The following is a 21314-nucleotide window of genomic DNA, read 5'->3' on the forward strand; positions in this document are numbered from 1 at the left end:
ATGTTCCAAATTATATACACTATCAGAGTCCGACACCCCAATGGCCTCAAAGCCTCATGGGAAAGCTCCACTCCGCAGAGGGTGATTTGGTGATGTAAAATTAATAAAGTACACGAGACTTACCTCTGGTCAGTTGAAGTGTGCTTGTAATTTTACGAGACAAATCACCTCTGATGGAGGGGAGCTAATTTCACATGCCCACCGCGCCCTCCCATTTCTAAGACATTACGTACAATAATGCAAAGTATTTTTAGTTTTATTTCATGTGGGTGATCGTATACTTCAAAGTCTGACAGCGTGACGTGGCAAAGCAGAGGTGATTTGTCTCGTAAAATCACAAGCACACTTCAACTGACCAGAGGTAAGTCTCGTGTACTTTATTAATTTTTCGTGTGTTTCGTTGCACGCAGAGGACGTGTGGGAGTGTAGTAAAGAGTAAAATTCTGGCGTTTCATAAAGAAGTACCAAGGAGCACCTAAGAATTAAGCGATACTAAACGGAACAGCCCAAAAGATCAAGATGAAACCCCAGACCAAGACTAACTGAGGGAGGTGTTTACCAACAAACATGTCGCACGTGGGTGAGGGCGAGCCTTCTCTGAGTGCCAGCTATGGGGACCTGCCGGGCCTGCAGCCGTGGGTGGTGGCTCAGCTCAAGCAGCTCAGTGAGTACGAGGCGTGGATAGCCACCAATAATGAAAACTGAAATCCTTGATCATCACCAGCCATTTAACTCGCGGTAAAGATTCGTTTTAGTACCGTGCCAGGATCTACCTTATGAAACATCACTCTCTCTTCATATATCTTTTCTTCATACCTTCAACAGTCATGGAAACGCTTTCAAAATCCAATTCAAAGACTTATTTTTTTTACGCCTGAAAATAGGGAATAATGTTTACGAAAGCGCGTCTTCTCTGGCGGCGGCGACGGTGCCGCCGCAGCCGCAAAATAGCTCGCAGAGGGTTTAAAGTGGGGGAGCATATTTAAACTACTCCAACCGAACTCTACGACCTGCTAACGGAAGAGCTGCGCCCCTCTCGACCCCCACTTCTGACCAGGGGGGCTGTGCACCCCCAGGACCCCCCCACATGTACATGCGACTTATTTCTGCAAGGAGATATTTTTTGCAACACTGGCTGCACTGCCGTTATGGCCGTCGCCAGAGCAAACCTGTTATTTTTATGCAAATACCGCAAATTTTATCATGGAGTATAAATATAACCTATCCTAACCTAACAAAACCCTCTGTGAGCTATTTTGCGGCGGCGGTGGCACCACTGTCGCCGTGGCTAGCACCAGAGGAGGCGACGTTAGCCCCAATTTTCATGAGTAAAAAAAAAGTCCTTGAATTGGATCTTGAAAGCATTTCCAGATATTATTCTAGTGTTTGCCCATACTCACCCCTCGCAACCAAAATTGGCTAGGGGGCCATTGAGACTTCGGTGAATGCGGTGGTAAACATGAAATGCATCGCAAATGCATAGTTTTTGAGTTATGAGGGGTTGAAAAATACCCTAGATGTAGGGAAATTCCTTACAATTACTTAGATGTAGGGAAATTTCATACATTCAGGGGTTTTTTTGCAACGTACGGAAACCACACAAGGTAATTATTGAAAATCACTCCGCACCTCGAAAATACGATATTACGCCTCCATATTGAACTTAAGGGCATATTATACATACGGACGATGTGTTTACATGGCAACGCCATTGCAATATGAGCAGCGTTGCCAACGATCCGGTTAGCAATGATACGCTAGGTGAGACCAGGTCCACCACGCGTGGCTATTTATTATTATTATTTATTTATTTATTTTTTTTTTTTTTATTTTTTTTTTTTTTTAACACACCTTTACCTAATACTATTTCCGATGGTACGCTAGGTTGGCGATGGTACGCTTGGTTAGCCATTTGCCCACGCATGTGAGACCAGGTCCACCACGAGTGGTTATTTTTTTTTTTGGAACACACCTTTACCTAATACTATTTCCGATGGTACGCTTGGTTAGCGATGGTACGCTTAGTTAGCCATTAGCCCACGCATGTGAGACCAGGTCCACCACGCATGGTTATTTTTTTTTTAGAACACGCACCTTTAAGAGGGGGGGGTCCAGGTGGGGGCGCAGCCCCTCGTTAGCAGGTCTTAAAGTTTGGTTGGAGTAGTTTAAATATGCTCCCCCACCCAAATACCCCGAGTTCACGCAGGTCCCCCAAGATCGTTGGGGGAAGGGGATTAATTCGGCTTCTTTACTTTTAAGTACTTTGGTTTTTTTTTCTATGATATATGGAGGCGTATTATCGTATTCTGGAGGCGCGGAGTCAATATCCATAATCACCTTGTATACTGGGAATACAAGCCCGTGAAGCAGATTCAAAATCCGGTCAGTAAGGATTCACGTGTTCGAACAGCTCGGGCAAGAGGTTCGAGAGCCTGCACTTCCTGCACAAGCCGCAGTACTGTTTAAGGCACAGCATTGAATGGATCCCGGCTAGCCAGTGGTTTTACTTGTGTCAGTGATAAACAATGAAGATACACTGTGTTTGGTGCCACGGACTCTACTTGGAGGACAGAAACCTTGCGATGAGGTGACAACCTACTAGTGAGAGGGCATGAATGTGGTGGAGGCGTTTATGTGAGCACAGATGGCCGCCGGTGCCACGCCAGATGGTGAGGTGAGCATCGTTTGGTGGGTTCACGACGCTTCTCTCCCAAAGCAAGCTTGGGGATCCACTGAGTGCGTGGTATTCGTATGGGAAACATTAAATTTGTCACAAACGCTTATTTTAGTGGTGGTGGGAGGAAAAATTACCTAAATTTAGGGAATTTCCCTAGATCTAGGGAGTTTTTATCCCCCCCCCCCCACACACTAAAAAATCTGTGAATCTGGTGATTTCGTGTCCCCCACCCGAAACCCCGCATTCCCACCAGGTCCCCAGGCTTGTATGGGGGGGAGGGGGGAGTATGGGCAAACACTAGAATTTTACCCATTTCCATGACTGTTGAAGGTCCGTAGAAAGGATATTTGAAGAGATAGTGATGTTTCATAAGGTAGGTAATGAGATACTGGCACTGTACTAAAATGAATCTTAAGCAACCTCTCGCCCAGAACCTCAACCTGTCCCTGTTTTTTGCTATTATTTCTTATTCCACGCCATAGTTTACCATCCCTGCCATACCAAAGCCTTGATAATGATACTGCTTGCCTTATCTCCACCCATGGCCTTCTGTGGCACTCTTGATCAACGAGAAATTATAGAAAATTAATCATCTCCCACTGCTGTCTCTCCTTCCCCTCCAGTTCATCTCCCACTGTCCTCTCCCTCCCCTCCAGTTCATCTCCCATTGTTCTCTCCCTCCTCTCCAGTTCATCTCCCATTGTTCTCTCCCTCCCCTCCAGTTCATCTCCCACTGTTCCCTCCCTCCTCTCCAGCTCATCTCCCATTGTTCTCTCCCTCCCCTCCAGTTCATCTCCCACTGTTCTCTCCCTCCCCTCCAGTTCATCTCCCACTGTTCTCTCCCTCCCCTCCAGTTCATCTCCCACTGTTCTCTCCCTCCTCTCCAGTTCATCTCCCACTGTTCTCTCCCTCCTCTCCAGTTCATCTCCCACTGCTCTCTCTCCCTCCCCTCCAGCTCATCTCCCACTGTTCTCTCCCTCCCCTTCAGTTCATCTCCCACTGTTCTCTCCCTCCTCTCCAGTTCATCTCCCACTGTTCTCTCCCTCCTCTCCAGTTCATCTCCCACTGTTCTCTCCCTCCCCTCCAGTTCATCTCCCACTGTTCTCTCCCTCCTCTCCAGTTCATCTCCCACTGTTCTCTCCCTCCTCTCCAGTTCATCTCCCACTGTTCTCTCCCTCCTCTCCAGTTCATCTCCCACTGTTCTCTCCCTCCTCTCCAGTTCATCTCCCACTGCTCTCTCTCCCTCCCTTCCTTCCTGAAGTGGGTTGTAGGAGAGTTAAAACAGGCATCCTAGTAGTAGTTAATGCTTCTTCTTCCATGTTTTAGGGGGTTGGTTAGTCCATGGGGTTGTTTGTGGCTGTCATTGTTGTTAAGTATGTCCCCAGAGCAGGGACTAGGTCTTGTTAAGCTGGCCATACTTCTGTAGGAAGGTCTGCGTTCACTTGAGGGTAAATTTCCAGATTGTCGCTAGTGGGACACTGTTGGACGAAACTATTTTTTTCTGGTAGTTTTCAGTGTGCTATGGAATTATCTGCTGTTTCTGTCGCAAATTATTAAATCATTAATACTAATAAAATGAGACTTCAATGCCTGTTGTGCACCCGCTGCTGCCGCTGCAAAATATTTCGCAGAGAGATTCAACCTGCTTACTGTTTCTATATTTCACTCATCACTCACAAAGATCACAGATGGAAAAACTGGAACAAAATCTGTCAAATTAATGTTTTTCCTGCCGTGTAGTCCCCCAGCGCGCATGCAGGGTGGACAGCAGAGCGACTTATTTCTATAAGCAGGTATTTCTCGCAACACTGGCCCGCGCAGTGGACCGCCGCCACCATGCCCTGTCCTGTGCTGCGTATTTCCGTCGCCCTACACTGCGTGCCAAATAAATTTAAATTAACCAAACCTAATTTTATACGCCTCTGTGGTCTAGTGGTCAGCATGCCTGGCTTCTACTCCACAGGCCCGGGTTCGAATTCTGGCCCGGGCAGTCGGCGTGCAGCTCACCCAGCTGTTCATCCTCCCTCTCAGGCTGGTCGATAAATGGGTACCTGGGGAAACCTGGGGAAGGTAAACTGTGGTAACCGGATGTCATTCTGGCCCTGTGTCCCGGGATAATGGGCTCCCTCCCACCACAGGCTCAAGGGCCAATGTTACGGAGATGAGCACCGAGGCCACGCGCTGCTACAGCGTATGCCCCCAACTTTACCTTTAAACCTAATTTGACGTAACCTAGCACCAACCTCGAGGGGGGCGAAGACCCCCTCGAGCTCTTTTCTATCTGTGACAGAAAAGCAATACAGCAGTGTGTTGTAGGGACTCAAAATACATCATATAGCACATATATATCATATAGTTCTTTGCTGTGAGACAGGTGACAGCCTGGAATAATACCCATACGAGGGTTGGAAAGCAGTGTTATGGCTGAGGGTGTCACTGCCCAGCAGGTCCTCTAGAGTTGGCCTGTGGATGTTGAATCTGGTAGGGATGCTTTGAGGTTGGTGCAGGCAGTGAAGCAGGTGGTGTGTCAGGCTGTGTAGGGCACCATGGGTACAATGTTCAGGGTCTGCAGATGGGCATTGAGGCGTATGTGTCCAATCCTCAGGTGGGTGGTGGCTGTGTCCAGGGGACGGCTTGGGGAGTGAGTCCGCCACTGCTCTCTAGGGAGTGCCTGTATCGTCCTAAGTTGGCTTGTCCCAGGCTAGCTGTCAGTTTGGTGCCCCAGTGTCTGTTAGAAGTCTGTCTTTGGTGTGTTAGAAGGTCACTGTGGTCTGGAGGTCTGTCTGTTGGTTGGGGATGGGAGTGTGTCAGGTTGGCCACTCAGTCCACTACTTCTTCTTCAGGGGATGGCCACGGCAAAAGAGCTTCCAACTTTCTCTATCCAGACACTCCCTCCTTGCCTGCTCAAAGTTTCTCAAAGATCTTTCCCCCCTCTCCCTAACATACTCTTGCACCCTATCCCTCCATTTCACTGGAGGTCGTCCTCTAGCATTCCCTCCCTCCATCTCACTCACATACACCCTTCTGGTCATCTTACTCTCCTCCATTCGCTCCATGTGGCCAAACCACTTTAAAGTCTGTCGCTTCACTTCTTCCACCACTCCACACTTCTTCCCTTCACCCCCGTGACACATTCCAAAATGCTCGTACACACTTTCATTACTCATTCCATCCATTCTACTCACACCACAAGCACTCCTCAAATAACTCATTTCCACTGCCTGCACTCTAGACCTCTGACTTTCATTCCAGGCCCACGTTTCACTTGCATATGTGAGGGTTGGTACTATTGTATTTCTCAAATTCCTCTTTACCTCCATGCTCACACTTCTAACATTCATGATTCGTCCCAAAGACCCTACCACCCTTCTTCCTTGCAATGCCCTTTCTCTTATATCTCCCTCCATACCACCATGCTTACACATAACTGATCCAAGGTACTTAAACTCATTGACCTCCTCCATTTCTTCACCATTCAAAATTATTTTGCATTCTTTTTCACATTCAATTCCCACTCTATATGGGCATACAAAATCTTCAACCTCACTTCAACTTCGCTCACAAACCATCACTTTACTTTTGTTGACATTTACTTTCAGCTTTCTCCTGTTACAGACACTATCAAAAACACTGACCAAATTTTGTAGGTCACTTTCATTTTCTGCAATGAGCACCGTGTCATCAGCAAACAGTATCAAATTCAGTACCCACTTACTTCCCTCATTGAACAGTCTTACTCCAACTTCTCCAACTTTGCCCTTCATTTCTCTAATAACACCATCCATATAAATATTGAATAACCATGGTGACATGACGCACCCTTGTCTTAAGCCCACTTTTATCTCAAAATGTTCACTTGTTTCTCCAGTAATTTTGACACATGCAGATGCATCCTCATAGAAAGACTTTATTGCACTAAGCAGTTTTCCTCCCACACCATAAATCTTTAAAACATCCCACAATGCAATCCAATCGACTCTGTCATAAGCTTTTTCCAAATCCATGAAGGCAGCGTATAGTTTCTTTCCTTTTGCTATTATTTTTTCTACTACCATCCTGAAGGCAAATATCTGATCCACACATCCCCTTCCCTTCCTCCTTGTTCTTCACTGATTTTCTCTTCTGTAAGTCTTTGCACCCTCTCTATTATGACTTTTCCATATACCTTTCCAGGTATACTCAGGAGACTTATACCTCTATAGCTTATACCTTATAGCTCCCACATTCCCCTCTCCTGCCCTTGTAAACTGGGACAATGATGGCTTTCGTCCAGTCTGCTGGCACACCCCCCCCTCCCATGCTACTTCACATATCTTGACCATCCATTTCACGACTACATCTCCTCCACACTTCAACATTTCTGCTGTGATTCCATCAATTCCTGCTACCTTTCCATTTTTTTATCTTTTTATTGCCTGATTTACTTCTTCATATGTTATACTTCTTTCTTTATATACTCCTCCTCTACCTCTACTCAAAACTGCTGCTGTAACAGCTGCTGGACGTCCATCATCAAAATTCATTAAGTTTTTGAAATATTCTCTCCATGTCTCTTTCACAGCTTCCCAGTCTTTCAACATCTTTCCATTCTCATCCATAACTTCATTTATTTTACTCGAGGAGATATTTTCTGCCTTTCTTTCATTTTATACTTCTTTCCAATATGATTACCTGTTCCCTTTATATTTTTCACTTAGTCTTTTTCCAAAGTCTTCATCAACTCTCTTCTTACTTTCTTTTATTGCTTGTTTTAATTTCACTTTGCATTCTCTATATTTCTTTTTCCTTTCCCTTTTTACTTGCTCAGCCACATTTCTCTCTTGAGTTTTCTTAAAAAGTTCCCTTTTCTCTTTTACTATCCTCCTTTTAAACAGACACCCTTGCCATAGACCGATAGGTCTTCTGGTGTCTGTTCTTCCTTTGTATTCCTATGTATTATCTCTTCTGTCCACCATGAATTTCCTTTTCTTTTTCCATCTCTCACCACTTTCATCCCTAACACTTTTTTTGTTGTAGTTACCGTTATTTCTTTAAATGTTCCAAAAACTTTTTCAATATCTGTACTATCTTTTACACTTTCCCATTATCACTTAAGGCCTCTGCCATTTCACAGTTATGCTCATCTTTTATTTCTTATTCCTGTAACTTTTCTATCTTCAGTATTTCCTTTTTTACTTCACCTTTCTTTTCAAACACCCACTTTTCTTTCAGCTTTAACTTTGCCAGCACTGCAAGATGGTCAGATCCATCGAACATTCCTCTTACTACCTTTGCGTCACAAATTTCTTTTCTAAGCCTTTCATCTACTGCCTCATAATCAATCAATCCTTTTTGCTCATTATCTTCTCCCCTCCTCCATGTGTATCGGTGGATATTCTTGTGCTGAAAGAAGGTGTTCGCTAGGAACATTCCCCTCTCAGCACAGACATCCACCAGGCACTCTCCATGTTCATTCTTCCCAGGTATCCCCCATTTTCCCACCACATCCATCACACATTCATCACCCACTTTAGCATTCATATCTCCCATCATAATAAGTTTCCTTTCTTTCTCAAAACTCTTCAAACATACATTCACTTCCTCCCAAAAAGCTTCCCTTTCTCTCAGTCCTTTTTAACTTTTCACATTTACTGGTGCATAAATACACACCCATGCATACTTTTCTAAACCTACTTTTCCTTTCACCCACACAATTCTTGATCCCTTCCAACCATAATCAGTCACACAATTCCACACTCTTTCAGACATCACAATAGCACATCCTTCCTTACTCCTGCCTCTATACTTCTCATCTATCCCTGTCCATACAACCCCCCCAGGCACACCCTCCCACGTACCCCCTCTACCATCACTCACACCAGTTCCTCGAATATGTGTTTCACACACTCCCAACACATCCGCTCTACCATTTACAAAATTTTCAATCATCACTCTCCTCTTTTCCTTACCACCTAAACCATTCACATTAATAGACACCAGTCTCATACATTCCTTTCTCTTCTGCCTCCCTCTGGCCATCGCTCCTGCCTCTAAAAACTCGATAAAAGTATTAGAGGCTACCAATGGGTGGCTAGTCCAATGTGGTGTTATGGAGACTTGCTCCTTGTCAAGGCTAAAAGGATTAAAACAAAGCAGTTGATGGTCACTGCCCCCCTCCCCGTTGGTTCTACCCCGCAGGGTATACTAACGGTGCGCACCACATGAAGGTGAAGATGGGGTAGGCTACCTTCCCAGTCAGAGGGATAGCCACCACGGGCTTGTGCCCCCTTGGATGCAGGGGTTCCCAGGCACATGTCTATTTACATAGTTTATTGTTATCTCTGCACTCTTTCCAGCAGTTTTCTGGGAGTCTTGAAAGTAAATAGATAATATATTTGACAACAGAAGAGCAGCTGGTTAAGTAGGAAATGAGGTATAGGCAAGTGAATAACATTAGTCTTGACCCATTTGCAAGGGTCATATTATGGTTATTATTCATTTGCACAATGAATGATACCTTAAAGCACTCAAAAGGGATCAAAACTATCAAATGGAAGAAAACACTGAAAATAGGAAATGGTAATAAAGGAGAGATGAACTGTTTATGTGTTATTTTTAACGAATGACTCGGCAACAAGTTACTATTTTAGCCACGACAGGCTGTTCATCTCAGTAGGTTGTTAGGTTAAATGAGTTTATATATGTGTTTCTTGTTAATGAGATAAGTGCCAATACTTCAAAATTTTGGCAGGACTAAGTTACTCTTTCAGTGGTAATAGGTTAATATTTGAGGTAGGCTCTAGGCAAGTTTGCGTTCCATTAGATTATATATGGGTGCCATGCATGAGAGGAACTACTCACACATTGCAACTGGGTTACTTTGTTTAAATTTGGTGCTGAGGGACCAACATGTGGAGGCAAAGCTGGAGATGGTTGCATTTCGAGTTACTCTACCTATTACTATATTACCAGCTACCAGAGGATACAACAAGGAGATTTGAGGAAAATATGTCTGTTGGAAAATATAGACCCATTTACACTGAAAAAGATCCATTTTGGCAATGATACAATTATGTAGGCTAGGTGGCCTCGCATGTCCCACATGGATACATTCAATTATATAGTGTTTACCACCAGCTTTATCACTGAGGAAGAAAGGAGGAGAAGGAAAAGCCTTCCCTCATATGATTTTATTGATAGGATGGTGCAAGAAGTGCTGTCTGCTTCAATAAGTGACAAAGCCAACACGCGAGCAGCGAGTGGCGGGCGTTTTATTTATTATCGTTTCCTTTTTTTGTGGCCTTGAGCTGTCTCCTCTGTTGTAAAAAAAAAAAAAAAAAAAAATGTTTTCCTTCCCTTGTTCCAGAGATCCTGCGGCCAACTCCCATCCAGCAGCACTGCATCCCACCAGCGCTGGACGGTCGGGACATTATCGGGGCGGCCAAGACAGGTTCAGGCAAGACTCTGGCCTTCGTCATCCCCATCCTGCAGAAGCTCTCCAACGACCCTTTCGGCATACACACCCTTGTCTTGACCCCAACACGTGAATTAGCCTTCCAGGTGGGTGGGGATTTTGGTGGATAGGCTTCCCAAAGCTTTAATGTGATAATATCCACGGGCTACACGGTGGCTGCTGAAAACTGTGGATATTCAGGTTTGACTGTACTGATAAACGGAAATGACTTGAACATAACATTCTCTCTCTCTCTCTCTCTCTCTCTCTCTCTCTCTCTCTCTCTCTCTCTCTCTCTCTCTCTCTCTCTCTCTCTCTCTCTCCCCCCCCCCCCCCATTCCTCTCTGACCCCTTCCCCCTCTTCCTCCAGATTGCTGACCAGTTCCGAGGTGTGGGTGCCCCAGTGTCGCTGCGGCTGAGTGTGGTGGTGGGCGGACTGGACATCGTGGGGCAGGGCCGGGAGCTTAGCCAGGGTCCCCATGTGGTGGTGGCGACGCCCGGCAGACTTGCTGATCTCCTCCAGAACTCGCCTGACTTCACCCTTAAGAGGTCTGTGTTGTGTTGTTTTGATGCAGCTTGATTGTGGGGTTGAGTTAATTAGAAAAGCTTTTTTATTTGTCATTCTTTATCATAAGGGTGGCTAAGGGCAAGGGTAGATCCAATGAGGAGTCCGTAGGGGCAGTTTGCAGCACCTGAATTTTAGGGGATGAAATATTTTGTGCATTTTCAGATATGTAAATTTTGGAGAGAGAGAGAGAGATAGAGATTTACATTTATATTCAAACCACAGCGACCCCATGGTCAAGACTTGGTGATCTGTAGAATCTATAGAAACTGTCAAATCGAATGGCCTTAACCCGGTAGCAGCGGGGACCATGTTTCTTAATGGTCCTTCTAAGCGAAAAAAATGAGAAAAAATCAGCCCTCACACAAACCATTTCATAATACATATCAAAGCATTTGTGATCAGATTATGTATCATCTATTTTTGGGGGTTTCTATCATGGCACAAATTTGGCCCATCGCTGCTACACGGTAAAGCCACAAATTTGGCCCATCGCTGCTACACGGTAAAGCCACAAATTTGGCCCATCGCTGCTACCGGGTTAAGGAATATTAATTTTTTTTCTTGTGCTGCCTGGTGGACGGTCCCAGCCCGTTACTGGTGCAGGCAAATTTTATTTTAAGAAGCTGCTGTGGTAATTAACTTCAAAGATTGTGTCATGGTTGGGAACAGAATCTGAATGAGAGGGAAAAATGGGAAATGAGAAGTATGTGTGAGGAGGTGGGCAGCTGTAGGTAGACACTCTGGAAAATGCTTGAAAGGTTGCAGGAAATGGAGAACAGGCAAGTTGGATGGGAACAGCAATACCTAGTACAGGGGGTCCTTGACTTATGATGGAGTTCTGTTCCTGCGACACGTTGTAACCCAATTTTGTATGTAAGTCTAAACACACCCTTTAGTAGAAGGAACTGTCAGCCCCAACCCTCACACGACCAGTGTTCGTCGCCATTTCTTCCTTTTACAATTGTTTCACAGTCTCTAATTTTACTTCCATTGTGATGTCTTTCCTTTCCTTTGAAGCACTGCCATCAAAAGAGTCTCCTTTACGCTTGAGAGACAAAATGAACGCCAAAAGTTAATAAAAAAAAAAAACCTGAACCAAAGAGAGCAAAAGCACAACAAACCAAAATGTTGGACAGCAGTAAATGAGCTTGCCTTCTTCCTCAGTCAAGCCCCACATGAAGGTGTGGTCACACAAGAGAGTTTCTCTGGAATTTTGTGCTGAGGTTCAAAGTCGGCTTCATTTCACGGAAATCTCAGCGAAATTCTAGTCAGAATCTCGGCCACCAGCATGTCGGTTATTTTCTCGCGAGGTTGGTAATTTGTGGTCACAAGAAGAAGAGCGTGTCAGCAGATTGGTCCAGTAGCTATCTGTGTGTTTATTCCAGTACCACAGTGAGCTCCACGAAGCTAGATAAGTTTGGAGTACAGTGTTCCCTCATTATTGATGGGGGTTAGGTTCCTGAAATACCAGTCAATACCTAAAACTGTCGATACTGATTTTTGTCAAGTCATGTAACCTCCTGTTTATTTTTTTTCTATCCCACCAACCACTTCTATGTTCTGAGCAACTTACTTGAAATATTTCTTAGATACAAATTCGTCTGGTAATAGAAACAACTTAATACTGAAACAAAAATAAGGTACTTTTATTGAATAAAAAAGTATGAAATAAACTGGTTGATGCGTTGTTCCGTGGCGGCCGTGCTGGTACCCTGCCGACTCGCCCAGGCCCAACACGTAATGGCCGCTGCAATATTTGTTCTTTTCTTCCAAGGTAAACACTTTTCGTGCCCTTTTAGCTTTCTTCTCTCCACTTGGAAGATCACAAGGGCGCTTAGGAGCCATGTTGATGATTAGGATGAAGGATGAAAATGTAGTTGTAGCCGTGAATGTTGCCGGAATGACAGACACACGTGGACTGATGCTAGCTTGTTGTGATGCCGGGAACATGCCACGTGCGGCCAGTGATGCCTGGTGGGTGGCGCGGAAACTAGCTAGGAGGCGGCAGATACTTTATTTTTTTATTTTTATTTTTTTTTAGCATCAGATAAAACCCGTCTATAATCAAAACCATCTTTAAAAAATCCATCAATAATTAGGGAGCACTGTAATCAGCTTGAATAGTTGTTGAACTTGCCTTGTCCACCGTAGCCACTGCCTCACTGTGTCTGGGTCCTTATTGCTAAGTTCTCGTTGCATCTAACCCATAAACTGCTAAATGCTCACAGCGAGCGGTAGCGTCATTTGCTGGTGGTGCTAAACACTCGCTGTGACCTCCAATTGCACTTAAATTTCCCACGTATGAGCGTGTTAAAACAATATTTTATAAGCCTCATGATTGCCAATTCAGTGGGTTTTGCATTAAATTTGGTGGAAAATCATATCAGCCTAGCACGGAAAATCTATGGACGAGTAACGGGTGGATGTTGGTGTCCAATATAGCAGCATTTTTGTATAGCTTCACCAATCACCTGACTAATTATTTTACCAAATAGTTGAAATTTTGCAGTTGGGAATACTACCCTGCCAGCACCCCATCAAGAGATCTAGTCAGTTGCCTGAATATGGCTGGCTGTCGCGCATGCACAGACATAAGTGTTCACAGGCAACACCCCTGAACGTGCCTGTACGTTTGCAGCAGAGGCATACATAACCGAATGTTATAGATCTGGGCCGCCTCTTTCCAATGGTGTTTTTGTTTTTTAGCTGTGATGAATAGTTTTTGAGGAAAGAGAAAAAGTAATTGGACTGCCTGAGTGGGCCTGGGAGGATCGTCGCCTCCTTCACCACGCGCATTGAAAGGGTTAACTTTTTCCATCCGTGACGCAGACGTCGCCGTCACAGTATGGAAAGGGTCAAGAGGAAATGGAAGAAGATTAATCCTCTTCTAAACCTCTCAATCCTCCTCTAAATTCCTCTTAATTCTCTTCCATTTCCTCTTAAGAGATTTAGAAGAGGATTAAGAGGAAATGGAAGAGGATTAAGAGGTTTAGAAGAGAACTAACCCTTTCCATATGGTGACGCCGTCGGACGCCGACATCGGCGTCACCTGAGTGAAAGGGTTGACGGTGGCAAGCTGTAACACACTCTCCCCCTGTCTCCAAGTTAACCATTCATGAGATCAGAGACGCTTTCTCTTCATTTCATTCTCTTTCTTCAGCAAACACTACACAGCAACCACTGCAATGTCTGGATTCATTGTTTGTTTTGCTTTTCAGCTGATACCGTATTTCCCGCCACATAATACGCACCAGAGTATTAGATGCACTTATAATTTGGGAAGTTATATTTACATATTTTTTCTTTTATAAATACACATTTTCCCTGAACTTAATGTGTATGCAGTATTACATATGGCCACTTTACTTACAACTATGACTAAGATACCTTATGTTGCTTTGTGCCCTTCTCTGTGTTCAAAGTGTTCCACTCTTGGTTGAAGAATTCCAGTGCTCTTACCCCGAGCAGCTGTAACTTTGAAATGGTGAACAAAAGGGTTGGTTGGTAGATTCACTCACTGCGCAGTGTATAGGCGGTAACTTTCGCCGAGCTACTGAGGGAACTAATCACACAGGAATGCCGCGTTTGATGAGCATCCCTTTGGTCTTGATCTTGACTTTCAGGGACTGTATACCTACTTCAAGTAGAAATTGATGTTGGTTAATTTCTGTCAATCATATATTAGTTTACAATAAACACTTTAGTCATCCATGGATATCCGTTCTTTTGAACATGTATCACAGAAAACGTCAGCTAACCGGGCCACTACACGGCAGAAATACATCCAGACTAATCCGCCCAAGTCTGCCCCACAGTCGCCAAGCAGAGTCATGTCAGGCAGCACCCTGCTCCACCAATATTGTTCCCGTGTAATAGCCACTTTAACCATCACCACCAAGGTGCCCGGCACACTGGTGACTGACGTGCCGCGGCGGTGTTGTGTGTTGTGTTTCGTGTTCACGCCGCGCCGCGGCTCCCACGTGTGGTGCGTCTTCTTCTTGTGACCTGTATGGTTTTATCGCTTCACATGTCCTCCTCCTCTCTTCTGCTTATTCATACTTTCATTTTCTATTGCATCACACTATTCATTATTTAAATAAATCAAAATTTGTACCTTCGGCTTGTACTGTGTGTACTTCCTGGCATTTTCTGGGTGAAAAAAGTGCATGTTACACACTGAAAAATACAGTATATTTCATTCTGGGGACATCTGGGAACTACTGTGTCAAACGGAGGTGTTTTGGATGTTGTTTTCGTACCAGTAACAATAAGAATACAAGGGATGGCAACGAAGATGGTTCCAGAATTGGAGGGATTGTCATATGAAGAAAGGTTAAAGGAAATGGACCAAAACCTAACCATCGGAGTATAAGACGCTGGGTGATTTTTCGAATCTTCTGTTTTGAAAAAAAGTGAGTCTTATATGGCGGGAAATACAGTATATCCCAGAATGCAACAGTCATCTTTGTGACCAAACTCGAGGATAAATTCATGGCCGAAAATTGTCGGGAGATAATTTCAGTGGAAAATTCCTGAGAAACTAACACGTGTGACTGTGCCTTTTTACGCCTCGGTCGCGAACTAGTTCATGCGGAAGTTCATAATTACAACACAAATGTCATGAGTCAAAACAAGAACTTTAATGATTGATGGGGGTTGGGTCGTAACCTCAAAATGTCATAGATCGAGAATGACATAACCCAAGGACCCCCTGTACTTTGTACTGAGGTTGAAAATCTGAACAACCTTGATGAGGAAAGAGAAAAAGAAATTGAAAAATTAAGAAGCTTAAAAGACACACACACACACACACACACACACACACACACACACATTACCACTATGATTAGACCAAAGTTGGAATATGTTGAAACTGTGTGGTCTCCCCATAATAGTCAGGTCTCTTATGTTCGAATTTCCGATTTCGTGGGATTTTCTTGGGGATTAGGAAAACTATACATATTTGAAAACTAGATGGCATAAGCAATCAGAAAACCAATGTTTCCATTTGCACAGATATCCTCATGGCGGCCATCTTGGATTTTTCAAAATGGCTGCCGGAAAATGCATATTTGTCCATATCTCTGCTTCTAAATAAGATAGAGCTTTGAACTCAACACCTACATCTACATTTTTAGGGGCAAGGAATACAACGAAACCAAAATAAAGTGACTACCTCTGATCCAAATAACAATTTGTTGTATAGACTTATTTTTATTGTGAGCACAAAGATGATTTCCACAGAACTCAATGCCAACTGAAGCTGTAGGCATTTTATATTAAAAGAACTATTAAAGCAGGTTTACATTTCAGAGACAGAGGTACAAAAGCATGTTTGTAGGCCACATGTAGTGAGTATGTGGTGTCTCAGTCTGGATAGTTTCTACACAATGTCCTCATCGTCACCATCATCATCCTCATCATCACTTAAATGTGCATTGTTCTGGGAGTCCTCATCATTCTGGCACTGGCTGCCACACTGACAGATATCTGTGCAGGTCAAGTTCTTCGTTCTGCAGGAGCATCTCGCAGAAGAACAGTCTGCTTTGCACTGGCATCTAACCATCTCCACGATGGCTTTTGGAGCTGGGAGAACATCTGTGGTAGTAGGTTTCAGCCGGCCATCTGCGTCTTTGAAGTACCCATTCTCCAGGGGATCCAACTGTGCATCCTGGTGTGCGATGGCTGCCTGTCCCCACACCCGTGCCTGGATGTGGACTCTCAGGATGTGTTGCTTCAAAGCCCCGATTGTTGGGGGTAGCTTGTCACTCTCCGCCATATGTTTGGTAAACAGGTGCCAACGCAGTTCTGGGATCGTCTTGATGGTGATGCCCTTGGGTGCGTATGCTGCACATACGAATCCTGCCAGCGTTGACAGCAAGCCGTCAGTCACTTCTGCTTCTTCCAGCATTTGCAGCGCATTGATGACATCCTCATCGGTTCGGAGATACGCCTGGAGCCAAGTTGCCTTGCCAACACGGGAAAAGCGCCCGGTGTTGTCAGCCCCAGTGAAGTCATGGAAGGCAGGTAAAGCCTTCGCTCTTGCAGGACCAAGGGCTTTCCACACAGCTCCGATGTGCACAACCCCAGATGTCATAGACACTGAAGTGTTCTTCAGTAACATGTCGTAGTTTGCTGTGACTAGCACCAGGACGTCTGTGTCAGGTGAGAAGAAGACCAACTGAGAGTGAGAGGGGTTTCTCTGAGAGGCTAACACTGCCTGGTGGATCAGCAGTGTATCGGCTTCTTCGTGGTTGTTGTACTCAAAGTACAGGTCTTTGTTGCTCCTGGTGTGTCCAGAAGCAGAGGTGATGATCAGCTTGGGGGATTCCATGTTGTACTCCAGAGTTTTGGAAGCTAGGTTGCCGGTCTAGTCTGCATTCGTGTTGTCATGGGAGAGGAACCTGCTCATCGGGATGTGCTTGATGTTAGTGTCATCTCTCACTTGATACTGCACAGGAGCTTTACCATCTCTTCGCTTTTCCCTTGTTGCGCTCTTGAGAGAGTCTGCCCTGTAGGTGTCAAAGACGAGGACGATCTCATCATAATCTTGTGTGAGAGACATCAATCTGTCATTGAAACATACGCTCAAGTCCTTCACTGTCACTACAGTTGCTGGTTTCTTGGTCAGCCTCTGCACAAGTACCATGCCATCTACCAAGGCTATCTTCCGACTTGGAGAGTTGCTGGTTCCTGCTTCCATCGCATCTTGGTGGTCCAGACATGCAGCTTGGGACTCTTCGTCCTTTGCCAGCTTGATGAGGAGATGGATTAATGTGGACTTGTCTTGACACGGCAGTACTGTTCCATCAGGTGCAAACAGTGCCCTTGGCGTCAGTGTGAATTCATAGTTCCCGATGGCATCTTTCTGATTGATGTCTCTGTTTGAACGGGCTAGAACCATCAGCCTCCCGTACAGGTCTTTTGTCTCCTTCAGATCAACAGTCTTGTCTCGGATTTTCACTGTTGTCTTCTTGCTTCCAGAGATGAACATCTTGTTGTTCTCTTTATTCACTGGGGCCCAGATGCTGACCTCTCCATTGATTCTCTCTGTCACATAGTCTTCATAGAGCTTCTGACCAGTGATGTCAGCATTCAGGATCTGTGGAACATACTCATCAGGAATGTAGGCATGGGTGATGATGTTGTACAGCTTGTTACCCTCAGCTGTAAATGGGTTTCCGTGACTGAGTATGGCTGCCTTGATCTTGTCAACAGCACGATGTGCTCTCTTGACCGCACTTGGCCCAAGCTCATGGTGCTCTTTACTTCTGTCTGTGTCCATGTTCAATTGCAGTCATGAAAATGAATAACATGTGCATCCAATACACTCCTCTTTTCCTCCAAGCATCCATACTCAATGTTAATGATGCAGCTGTATTGAGAAAATTCAAGCAATGGAACAGAGCAGATACGGTAAAACAAACAAAGTGGTGCCCAAAAGTTTTTCTGGTCAAAGATAGCCCATTTATTTTGGTACCATTGGACTCCTCGCCCCTGAAAATGTAGTTTTAGGCGTTAACATCAACGCTGAGTGACATTAAGAAGCAGAGATATGGACAAATATGCACTTTCCAGCAGCCATTTTGAAAAATCCAAGATGGCCGCCATGTGGATACCTGTGCAAATGGAAACATTGGTTTTCTGATTGCTTATACCATCTAGTTTTCAAAAATGTATAGGTTTCCAAATCCCCAAGAAATTCCGACGAAAATACACAACACAACTGACTATAAGAAGAAACACTTGAAAAAACTAGAAAGAATACAAGGGATGGCAACGAAGATGGTTCCAGAATTGGAGGGATTGTCATATGAAGAAAGGTTAAAGGAAATGGACCTACCAACATTGGAATAAAGAAGAGAAAGGGGAGACCTAATACAAATTCACATATTGTGGAAAAAAAATGGAAGAAGTAGACAGTGAGGAGTTGCTACTAAGAGAAGGAAGAATCACCAGCAACACACGAGGACACAGTAAAAAATTGAGAAAAGGAAGATGCTTGAGAGACATAAAGAACTATAGCTTCCCGCAAAGAAACATGAGAGGTTTGAAACAGACTAAGTGAGGATGTAGTATTGGCGAAGAGTGTGCACAACTTTAAGGAAAAGCTGAACAAGTACAGATATGGATACGGGACCACACGAGCGTAAGCCCAGGCCCTGTAAAATTACAGCTAGGTAAATACACACACACACACACATATACACATACGCACAGACACGTTAGGTAACTTTTTTTCTTTGGGCAATTCTGATATTTTGAGTTGAACATCAAACTGGAATAATTTAAAATTGATGCAAAATACAGATTAGCTAATCAAGATACACCATTGTATTGCATCCTAAATTATAGCATTTCATCGACACCTGCTCCTAGGAGCTCCCACCAGGGGATGGCCACGACAGAAGAGTTTCCATCTCTCTCTATTCATACATTCCCTCCTTGCCTGCTCAAAGTTTTTCAAGGATCTTTCCCCCCTCTCCCTAACGTACTCTTGCACCCTATTTCTCCATTTCGCTGGAGGTCGTCCTCTAGCATTCCCTCCCTCTATCTCACTCACATACACCCTCCTGGTCATCTTACTCTCATCCATTCGCTCCATGTGGCCAAACCACTTTAAAGTCTGTCACTTCACTTCTTCCCTTCACCCCTGTGACACATTCCCAAATGCTCATACACCCTGTCATTACTCACACCCATAGCTGGGCACTACAACAGAAAACCTTATTCCCGATAACCGATAACTGATAATGGAAAACTTTATCAGTGATAACCGATATTCGTTAACTGGAGACACAAATATAGGCGATAACCAGTAACTGATACCCGATATAAATCCACAATTCCAACACTAGCTAGCGATAAGTCCGATAGGCGAAAACGATACTATGTTGATATTTCAAATAAAAAACATAGATGAATTCAAATTTTCATTATCTGTATTTTAGAAAACTTACAAAACCTGAAAACCACATGTTGACACGTACTACATATGGACGGTAATGCTAGAAACGCCTGAACCGGTGTTGTGTTATTTGGCGTCCCCACCGTCAAAAGCTGGCGCTTTTGTTTACAAACACTGGTCTCTCGTGAACTGCGCATGCTCAGACCAGCAAGTGTAGACCTGTACAGTCTCACAAAGCTTTTTAACCGTAATTAAGAGTTGCTGGAAGGCTGAATCAGACATACAGTACCACTACCACCATCCTCGCTGTTTCTAGAAAGACACTCTGTACGAGTTATTTTCATATGTACAGAGTGTCGTTCTAGAAACAGCGAGGATGGTGGTACTGTATGTCTGATTCAGCCTCCCAGCAACTCTTAATGTGTTAAAAAGCTTTGTGAGACTGTACAGGGCTACGCTTACTGGTCTGAACATGGGCAGTTCACAAGAGACCAGTATTTGTAAACAAAAGCGCCAGCTTTTGACAATGGGACACCAAATAACACAACACCAGGCACCTTCAATACCATGGCATGTTCACAAATGAATATGGAATATTAAATTTGAGGCAGTGAATAATCATTTTTTGGGCAAAGTTAAATGATTTTTCTCTTTGATATATTGATTTTTGAGTCTAACATAAAAAATAACCTGGGGTTTTAATGTTGATGATCTAAGTGTGAAATCTCTTCACTGAAGATATTTCATACCCCGAAGTTTTTTCATACAACACCGGGCGCCCGGGCCACGCATGCGCAGTAGGGAGGAGACAACGGTTTTTTTTCTGAAAGGCGGAAAAAAGTAGCGATTATCGCTAGTTTGGTTACAAAAGTAACGAAGATACCGATATATATTTAAATAAGTAGCGGATGGCCGATAACCCGATTTTGTTAACAGCGATAAAGTATCGCGATAACTTATCGCTCACACCTCAAGCACTCCTCAAATAACTCATTTCCACTGCCTGCACTCTAGACCTCTGACTTTCATCCCAGGCCCACGTTTCACTTGCATATGTGAGGGTTGGTACTATTATTGTAATTCTCAAATCCCTCTTTACCGGAGAAGGCACTCTTCCCGGGACATGACGTTGATGACTTACTACAGGAGGCTGGTGTTGTCAACCTCCTGTAGGTTTTATTGACCTTTTATTGTTGTTTTTTTATCATGATTTTATTTTTAATTGATTTTATATAGTTTTATAAGATAATTAATTTGTATTAGATTCAGCACCAAATGACCCCGTTGTTGCGATGCCAAGAAAGTACACCCCAGTAATCAATCAATCCCTCTTTACCTCCATGCTCACACTTCTGCCATTCATGATTCGTCCCAAAGACCCTACCACCCTTCTTCCTTGCAATGCCCTTTCTCTTATCTTTCCCTCCATACCACCATGCTTACACATAACTGATCCAAGGTACTTAAACTCATTGACCTCCTCCATTTCTTCACCATTCAAAATTATTTTGCATTCTTTTTCACATTCAATTCCCACTCTATATGGGCATACAAAATCTACAACCTCACTTCAACTTCGCTCACAAACCATCACTTTACTTTTGTTGACATTTACTTTCAGCTTTCTCCTGTTACAGACACTATCAAAAACACTGACCAAATTTTGTAGGTCACTTTCATTTTCTGCAATGAGCACTGTGTCATCAGCAAACAGTATCAAATTCAGTAC

The 21314-nt window shown here is 44.0% G+C and overlaps 1 protein-coding gene across 2 annotated transcripts in view; it reads left to right on the forward strand.

Annotated features, from left to right (window-relative positions):
• Window positions 1–248: 248 nt before the first annotated feature.
• LOC126986057 (probable ATP-dependent RNA helicase DDX49) overlaps window positions 249–21314 on the forward strand; it is a 48882-nt gene continuing 27816 nt past the window's right edge. Inside the window, exons 1-4 of one of the 2 annotated variants that reach the window (XM_050841737.1) lie at window positions 249–361; window positions 460–664; window positions 10023–10216; window positions 10480–10658. In XM_050841737.1, the coding sequence (XP_050697694.1) occupies window positions 568–664; window positions 10023–10216; window positions 10480–10658 (470 nt within the window). In that variant the 5' untranslated portion in view covers window positions 249–361; window positions 460–567. Of the gene's footprint in view, window positions 362–406; window positions 665–10022; window positions 10217–10479; window positions 10659–21314 lie in introns of those variants that run through there. The other variant, XM_050841736.1, reaches the window with a different exon arrangement.

This window comes from Eriocheir sinensis, chromosome 61 (assembly GCF_024679095.1).
Source record: "Eriocheir sinensis breed Jianghai 21 chromosome 61, ASM2467909v1, whole genome shotgun sequence".
Lineage (NCBI taxonomy): Eukaryota > Metazoa > Arthropoda > Malacostraca > Decapoda > Varunidae > Eriocheir > Eriocheir sinensis.